This window comes from Nyctereutes procyonoides, unplaced genomic scaffold (assembly GCF_905146905.1).
Source record: "Nyctereutes procyonoides isolate TBG_1078 unplaced genomic scaffold, NYPRO_anot_genome, whole genome shotgun sequence".
Taxonomy (NCBI): Eukaryota; Metazoa; Chordata; class Mammalia; order Carnivora; family Canidae; genus Nyctereutes; species Nyctereutes procyonoides.
Window position 1 is genome coordinate 127,288 of NW_026575132.1, and position 9,877 is coordinate 137,164.

The 9,877-nt window shown below is 34.6% G+C and overlaps 1 protein-coding gene across 1 annotated transcript; it reads right to left on the reverse strand.

The window, feature by feature from the left end:
* Window positions 1–2,901: 2,901 nt before the first annotated feature.
* Window positions 2,902–3,843, reverse strand: LOC129522996 (olfactory receptor 4Q2). The gene has a single exon (XM_055345577.1). The coding sequence runs from the start codon at window positions 3,841–3,843 to the stop codon at window positions 2,902–2,904; it is 942 nt and encodes a 313-aa protein (XP_055201552.1).
* Between the last annotated feature and the right edge of the window lie 6,034 nt (window positions 3,844–9,877).

Consider the following 9,877-nt stretch of genomic DNA (forward strand, 5'->3'; position numbering starts at 1 on the left):
CAGAATGACTAAAATGAAAAGGCAAGAAATAGCACGTGTCGATGAAGAAGTAGAGAAAGCGGAAACCTCACACACTGTTGGTGGGAATGCAGATTGGTGCAGTGACTATAGAGAACAGCATGGAGGTTCCTCAAAAAATTAATAGTAGAATTACCATGTGGCCAAATAATTCCACTACTGGTTAAGAATTTTTGTTTAAAACCTAGGGTGTCATATTTTATTTGAAGAAGAGCATTAGATAATGGATTTCAGATTTAACTGTATGAGTCTTTGGATAGGTTTCTCATAGAGTTACATGTAATGTTGAAATGAAAGCAGACTTTGAAAAGGATAATAAAAAAAGCAATTTAAAAATGCTAGTATGGTAAACAATTTATGTATTTGTTTAAATACACAGAAGCAGTCCAATTTTTAAATATGTCTGTTTCCTTGAGAATTTCTAGAAGGCTTTGTGTTTATACTTAGATACATATTTTCACTTATTTTATAGAATTTATGGTTATGTCTGTTTTTTATATTTTTCTCAGAACACTGATTTTATCTTACTTTTGATCTACTACCACTAATATTGAATAGCTTTTTTAAATTTCCAAGTATCACTTTTTCCACATATCATTGATTAGTGGGACATTTCTAACAGCACTAGAGAGCCTCTCTGTATTAATCTCTAGTTAAAACCAAACTGAATTGTGTCATTATGATTGCCTCAATTTTGCTGAATTTTAACTCTCAAAACCTCCTCTCTTTGTAATACTGTTATTAAAGTATTAAGAATTTAAATATAGACTTCCTGATTCCATAGTCAATATCTGTAGATGAGATCACATGATTTATAGTTGTTGTGAATTTGATTACTTAATTATCTGTTTAATTTTGAGGTATCTGACTTCTCTGACAATAATAGTGGTATATCCTTAGGTGTTTTGATATCTATTTTTTGAGGAAATCTTGCTTCAGTAACATCTCTCAAAGTGTTTCCTACTTCTCAATGAAAAATTTACCAGTTATATTTCCAAGTATGGGAAAAGAAAACAGCTCTGAAGTATCTCTTCCATAACGTTAATCAGACTGATCAAAGAATACATACAAGCCTCCTTTATTTGTCAAACATATTTTTATTGAGTTTCTGTTTTATTTTAGGCATTAAAATGCCTTAAAAAGGAACCTTTTTTTAAAAAGTAAGCTTTGGGAATTTAAAGATAATAAACACAAAATTTCAGTCTTCAATGAGTTTACCTAACATTCTAGGCTCCTGTCTCTGTCACACAAATTAGTTACTGAAATTGCTTCTATAATTCACTTACTTTTTAAAAAGCAGTAAAAATAGGGGCACCTGGGTGGTGCAATCAGTTAAGCCTCTGATGCTTGGTTTTGGCTCAGATGATGATTTCAGGGTCCTGAGATCAAGCCCCACAGCAGATTCTTTGCCCAGTGTGGAGTATTCTTGAGATTTTCTCTCCTACTCCCTCTACCCCTCCTACCCTTGCTCACTTATGCTCTCTGTCTCTCTCAAAATAAATAACAAATATTTTTTAAATTAAAAATTAAAAACTGTAAAAATAAAAATGCATTATTGTCCATTTCTATTTTGTGTCTAGTTAGTTCTTAACTTGAATGTCAATTCAATTTTCCCATCTTTGATTATAAAATTTTAGTAAGGACTACATAAGTTTATGAATTAGTCTTAATATAATTCTGAGGATAACAAATGCCAAAAAGTTTTTTTTATGATAATGGTGATAATAATATAAACTGTGCCCCAGGTGGATAAAGATAAAAATGTCATGGCTCATTTCTATACACTTTCTAGCCTCTTCCCTAAAGTGGTTATGGTAGACCATACTGTTGTTTCATTAAGGCATTTCAACCAGGTTAAATACCACCATCAATATCTTTCTGTCATTGAAAACTCTAATGAATAAATAATAGTAAAGTCCTGTTATGAATCAAGCACCAGACTAAACATATTTGTATGTATTGCCATTTTTAGCTCTCACCAGAGCACTGTGAAGTAGGCATCATTCTATGCATGTTACAGCTAAGGAAATTAGGGCTGCAATAATTTAAATGACTTGCCTAAGATTCACTTGATTTGTAATTCAGAGAGCTAGTTGAACCCACACTATCAGGCAGTTGCTCTCTGAATTGCACTACTAGATGGTAGTGGTGTGATGAAGTGGTGAAGCCAACTAATATATCCTATTGGTTTGTTAAACAGTTATATAAGTTGAATGCACTCTAACTCATCTAATTGATAATCCTCTAAATATTTTGTAACTGTTTGAAACACATATACATTCCTATTCAGGTCTTTGCAGACATCTGGTTAGAATGTGAAAGTTGAAAAAAACAATAAAACCAGGCACAAGGGGATCCCTGGGTGGCTCAGTGGTTTAGTGCCTGCCGTTGGCCCAGGACGCGATCCTGGAGACCAGGGACCGAGTCACGCATCAGGTTCCCAGCATGGAGCCTGCTTCTTCCTCTGCCTGTGTCTCTGCCTCTCTCTCTCTCTCTATGCCTATTATGAATAAATAAATAATTTTTTTAAAAAAACAGGCACAAGGTGGAGAAGAAAATGGTGAGACTTTGGAAAGGTTTGTACTAGTGTGTGACATCAAACAATGAAAAGAATGGATGGAATAAGATTTGATCAGATGAATGAGTAGAATGGAAGAACACAATTAATAGAAAAACAGAAAACAGATGCTTCGAGAAAAAGGAAGAAAAATGCAGAATAATTCAGTATGAAAGGAGTTTTTCTGATTTAATTATAGAGACATAAATAGTATTATGATTTAATGAAGAAAACCAAACAATTAGGCTATCATCTTCTAACTCATTCATGAAAAAGTAATTATTTTAACCTCATATTGTCTGCTCTAAAAAATTCACTTCAGCTGTTTATGTCTCCTGCTTTTTCCAAGTAAGTTCACTCCTGTCCCACAGTTTCCGCATGGCTGACTTGACCTCTTTGTTCCGAAGTGTGTAGATGAGGGGATTCAGCATGGGTGTAATAACATTGTAGAGTACAGACACCATTTTGTCTACAGAAAATGTGGAGAAGGGACGAGCATAGATGAAAATACAGGGTCCAAAGAAGAGTGTTACCACCATAAGGTGGGAGCCACAGGTGGCGAGTGCCTTTCGCCTTCCCTCCTTGGACCGAATCTTGACCAGGATAGTGGAATAGGAAGAAAGCAGTACCACAAAGGAACTGGTAGAGATCAACCCACTGTTAGATACCATTAGCAATTCAATAACAAATGTGTCTGCACAGGCAAGTTTGATGACAGGGGGAACATCACAAAAGAAGTTGTCCACATGGTTTGGTCCACAAAAAGGCAAATGGATAGTAAGGATCATCTGGACAGTAGAGTGCACAAACCCTCCCATCCAGGAGGCAGCTACCAACATACAGCATAATCCTCGACTCATAATAGTGGTATAATGCAGAGGGCGACAAATTGCAACATAACGATCATAGGCCATTACTGTGAGCAGGAACATCTCAGCTGCCCCTACAAAATGCAGAAAGAAGAGCTGCACAATGCATTGGTCATAGCGAATGAGCTTCTCATTATTCAGAAGATCAGCCAGAAGCTTAGGGGTAGTTACTGTTGAATAACATAAGTCCAGGAAAGAGAGGTTGCCAAGAAGGAAATACATGGGTGATGAATTCAGATAGTTATCAGAGGCCACTGTGACCATGATGAGCACATTGCCTACCCAAGTGGACATGTAGAAGAAAAGAAATAGTACAAATAACCCTGCCTCAATAGATGGGGTCTGTGAGAAGCCTGCCAGGACAAAGTTTCTCACCATCTCTGTTTGGTTTTCATCCATTTGACCTGGCTCCTTGATTAAAGAAATTAAACAAGGGGCATTAGTAACATTGAAAGTGAATGAGATATTTCACACAAATTGCAAGAATCTTCCCATTTCAAAGTAAATATTTCTCTCTAGGATATATCCTCATTGATTATGTAAAATAAATTATTTTATCCTTAGCTGATATTGAATATATATTCTCCAATAAGTTCCAACTTTAAGACAATAATGAAGTAGCCAAGATATTTTGGAACATGAAGTCTTCTATTTTCAATTTGATGCATTTCTGTATTTCATCAATCAGTATTCTCCTTCTCTCTTCATTTTTACATTCAGTCTCTAAGACATAAGTTACATTTCCCTGAGATACTAGTTTTTTTAATAAAAATACTTAGGAAAAATCCTTGAAGGTAGAATTTAAGATTCCATGGAACAGGCATTAGAATCTGTAAAGGTTTTACCTGGGATGGGAAATTACCCTGTGTGGATGGTTAGGCTGCTATAGTAACCCTGTGAGCCTTTCTATCACCGTAACTCTTGTGGAGCTCCATCTCTGTACATGGCTGGAGGAAGGATCACATTCCACTTTGAGCTTATTGCTAGTTCATTGATCCCTACTTGAGTTTCCTGAATGTCTGCCCATTTATAATACATTTATGTCCAGCTTATTATTGTGTATAATACATTTCTCATTTTAAGTACTAGCTGTGTACATATCAGCACAGATTATGCTCTTAATGTTATAAATAGAATGATAAAAGGGTGATTTAAAAACTCAGGTGTTCTCCCTCTTTTATCCTATCAAATTGAGTAAAAAGAAATAAAAGAATTAGCATTCCAGGGAGTGTGTGTTTGTATTTTTTTATGCATTCATTGAATGATGGCTGGAAGGTGCTACTGTATGAGATGAAATAGGTGATAGTCCTGTGAGGAATGTGGAGACTCGTGTTAGCTGCTGTTGACTCAAATTCTACAGTTCTACAACACAGAAATATTTTTAGCAATCAAGAGATATAATAATTTAAAGTTTAGATACTGGTGAATTTTCTTTATCTCATTCTAATTTATGCCTCCTCTATAAACTGAGTATTTTTATTTAGGCAACTCAATAAGAATAAAAGTTTTGAAAAAGAAAATTAATTTTAAATTATATAAAGCTCATTTTAAATAAAACTAAAATTTACATATGTCAGGAGAAATATGCTAACAATTTTAAATATAAAAAAATAATATGAAGAAAAATCCCAAAATGCAAATACTATTTTGTTAAAATGATGTTTGCAAAAAGATTCATCAATCTGAGAAAATGATTGCATAATGAAGGGAGAGACACCAAATTACATTTAAAATATGACAGAATCCTGGGATCCCTGGGTGGCTCAGCGGTTTGGTGCCTGCCTCTGGCCCAGGGCGTGGTCCTGGAGTCCCAGGATCAAGTCTCACATTGGGCTCCCTGCGTGGAGCCTGCTTCTCCCTCTGTCTGTGTCTCTGCCTCTCTTTTTGTGTGTCTCTCATGAATAAATAAATAAATGAATGAATAAAAATCTTTAAAAACATAATAAATAAAATATGACAGAATCTATATACATAGGGTGCCTGGGTGGCTCAGAGGGTTAAGTGTCTGCCTTCAACTCAGGTCATGGTCCCACAGTCCTGGGATCCAGCCCCTTGTTAGGCTCCTGCTCAGTGGGGAGTCTGCTCCTCTCTCTCACTTTGCTTGTGTGTGTGTATGTGCTCTCTCACTCAAATAGATAAAAACAATCTTTTAAAAAATCTATACACACAGGAAAATAAAACTATAAGCCACAAGATTAAAGGTCAAGGCAACAACCTTCATAAATGTTGGCTTTGACAATTGGGACTTTCTTTTTATTTATTGATAGCTTCAAATTTGCTACAGGGAACTCTTATATTTATGATAAATACTTGAATTTTCTATGAGTTTGTGTGGTTATGCATATCCACAGGTCCTAGGACTATTTTACTTTTATATGAAAAATTTGATATTTGGAATTTGTTCTTTTTCTGCAACTTAGTTATTATTAATTTACAGTTACTAAATTTCAGCTAATTTATTAGCTAACCTTTCATTATAATCCATGTAACTTTTTTTGAGAGTAATAGTTGTATTTGTGTACATCAAACCCAGATTTATGAAAAACAAGTTTTCAATGATGGATTAGGTTTGCAAGAAGTATTTTGCTATTTAATTTTTAAAGTTTTAAATTTTTCTCTGATTAAAAAATAATCAGTGCTTTTTGCTGAAATTTAGAAACATGAAAAACATGAAGGAATTAATTATCCAACACCAAAATGGAGACACTATTAACTTTAGCTAGTCATATATTCTCAAAACCTTTGCTAAATGCATTACTAATTTATATAATTGATATACTATTATAAGTGCAATGTGATATATTACTGAAAATACATAATTACTATGAAATACTGATTTTACAAGTGGGTACGGATAACAGAAACATGAGGGAAAAAAGGCTTACAGTAGATTGGATCTTAAGTCAGATTACACACCTCTGTCTGTAAAGTGTAGATTCTTAGGTCTTGGAGTCAGACATGTCTGGCCTGCTAGCAAAAATACAGATATCTAGACCCTATCGAACCAAGAAGATAAATAAATTAAATGGAACCCCCTGGTCGCACTAGCCATTGTTAGGAAATTTCGATGTTTAGGGATTTAGGGATTCAGATACTTGCAGTCAAATCACAAAGGGAATCATTAAAAAATTTAATAACAATCTTTTGTCAGAAATTATGGAACATGGAAGTATGTGTGTTTGGGGGCTATAGTGGGATATGAGGGTAAAAGCCAATGGTAAGAAAAAGAATAAAAAAGAAAAAAATATGACAGTTGGAATAATGTCATCTGGGTTATATTGAGAAGTGAGTGTTTCCAACTCTGAAGTATTCAAGATTGATGGTAAGGATAACGAAGCAATAAGCAAAATTTGGCTGCAGGTGCCTTCCCAAAAGCAGAACAGCTTTGCTTTCATGGCTTTCTCCACATAGAGCACCTTCTCTAATCAGAAGTTTTTTAAAGACTTTATTTGACACAGAGCATAGGCAGGGGGAATGGCAGACAGAGAGAGAAGGAGAAGCAGGCTTCCCCGTGAGCAGGGGGCCCAACATAGGAGCTTAATCCCTGGATCCCAGGGTCATGACCTGAGCTCAACACAGGCATCTAACCAACTGAACCCCCAGCTCACCTCTAATCAGAATTTTTTACTTTAGATTTAATTTTTCCAAATAACAGGATTATATAAAGTAACAAAAATCTCTCCTTTCTTTCACTGCCTCTATTCCACTGTGTGAGGTGGGGAAAAGAGAGAGGAAGAGAGGAGAGATTCATGGATATGCTTCCATGTGATATATGTAGTTCTAACTCCTTTTTAACTGATACATGATATTTTTAAAACATGGGTATGCTATAATGAACTATCTTGATAGCATGTAGATTATCTATTTTTATTCTTATAAATAGTGCTGCAATAAAAACACTGTTGAATTTTTTATTTTGTTCATAGTTCCTTAGACATTTATTATTATTATTATTATTATTATTAATTTTGATTTTGAAGATTTTATTTTTTTGAAGATTTTATTTTTACGGAATCTCTATACTCAACATGGGTCGAACTCACAACCCCAAGGTCAAGAGTCACAAGCTCCACCAGCTGAGCCAGCCAGGTGCCCCTGTGTGAGTCCTTTATTTTATTTATTTATTTTTGTATATTTTTTATTGGAGTTCGCTTTGCCAACATATAGCATAACACCCAGTGCTCATCCCATCAAGTGCTCCCCTCAGTGCCTGTCACCCAGTCACCCCATCCCTCACCCACCTACCTCCCCTTCCACTACCCCTTCCTTGTTCATTTCCCAGAGTTAGGAGTTTCTCATGTTCTGTCACCCTCACTGATATTTCCCACTCATTTTCTCTCCTTTCCCCTTTATTACCTTTCACTATATTTTATATTCCCCAAATGAATGAGACCGTATAATGTTTGTCCTTCTCCAACTGACTTACTTCACTCAGCATAATACCCTCCAGTTCTATCCATGTTTATTTATAAGGAGGCCTGAATGTGAAATTTATGAGGCAGATGTTGACAGAATTTTTTTCTCCCAAAGTAGCAATACTACCTTATGCTCCCATGAATAATATACATGTCACTAATTTCACACTCCTCAACACTGGATAATATCAGCCATTACTGTTATTTAATTTTAATTTTACAGATGTGATGGATAAAAATGATACCCTGTTATCTTAATTTGCATTTGCCTTATCAGCTGTGTGAATGAACATTTTAAACTTTTTATGTTACATATTCTGAAGATTTCATGTTCATGTTGTCATTTTACATACTGTTTTATGTTTTCATTATTAATGTACAGAAGTTCGCTAGATTTCAAAGGTATTGCATGATGCAAATGTTTGAAATATTTACCTTTAGTGTAAATTTGCAATTAATTGAATTTTTACTTATGTAAACTTCCAACCAAATGAAGGAATAGAACAATATTACATCAGAAGCATCCTCATACCACCCTCTCAATCAGTAACCCTAAGGTTAACTTTTTTTATGACTTCTATCACCTTTTATTATTTTTTACTTCATCTAAATGAGATTACATGATACATGCTCTCTCTATATTTGATTACTTGACACTATGTCTGTGAAATTCATCCAAACTATTATTATTATCAGTATTTGTCATTTTTATTGCCAATGGATTGTATGATTGTTTCCATTGTATGAACATACAATAATTTACATGAGGCACAGTTGGACTTCTGGGTGGTTTCTCATTTTTGGAAGATATAACTATAAATGTTATGAGCATTCCTATATATGTCTATTGAAGGACACAACACTTCTTACCATTGGATGTTATATTAAGTGGGACTTTTTAAACCTACAGTAGATACTGATTTAATATTAGAAACCATCAGACATGTTTCAGCTGGGATTGTCCTAGTTTACAGTCTCCCAGCATTGTAAGCGTTTCTGTGGCTCCACATCCTCCTCAACACTTGTCAGTATCCATCCTTAAAAATAGATGTGTTTTAGGGGCTCCTGAGTGGTTCAGTCAGCTAAGTGTCCAACTCTTAGTTTTGGCTCAGGTCACGATCTCAAGATCCTGAGATTGAGCCCCATGTGGTTCTGCTTAAGACTCTTTCCCTCTCCCTCTTCCCCTCACGCACTCTCTCTAAAATAAATAAATCTTTAATATATATATATATATATATATATATATATATATATATATATACACATGTATTTTAGCCATTCTACTGGGTGTGTAGTTCTATCTAATTGTGCTTTAATTTGCTTATTCCTGATAAGTAAAGATGGTGAACACATTTTTCATGTGGAAATTTCTTTTTATTTTTTTATTTGAATGTAATTGGCATTCAATGTTACATTAGTTACAGGTGTTTAGTGTAGTGGTTCAGCCAGGCTATATGTTGTGCTGTGCTCACCACAGGTGTAGCTACCATCACCATACATCACTATCACAATACCATTGACTGTACTCCTCATGCTGTACCTTCCATCCCAATGACTTACTCATTGCATAAGTGGAAGCCTGTGCCTCCTATTCCCCATTCACCCATTTTGCCCATTCCCCTCATTCTCCTCCCCTATGTTTACTATCTATATTTATGGCTCTGTTGCTGCCTTTTATTTGGAAATCTTTCTCATGAAGTATCCATTCAAATTGTTTCCTCAGTTGTTAGATGGATATGTGCATTACTTTTATTGACACTATACAAAAAATATATATAATAAAATCCTTAGCTGAATATTTATTTGCAATGATCTAATCCTTCTGATGATTTACCTTTTTACTTTCTTACTGGTGTATTTTAGTAAATAGAAGTTCTTTAATGATGTCAAGTTTTTTATATATATGGCTAAAGATATTTCTATTTTAAGAAATTGTCTCTCTGAAAGTCATGAGAATATTCTCCTGTAAACTAGAAACTTAAATATTTTGGCTTTCACGTTTGGAAATTTGATCTATT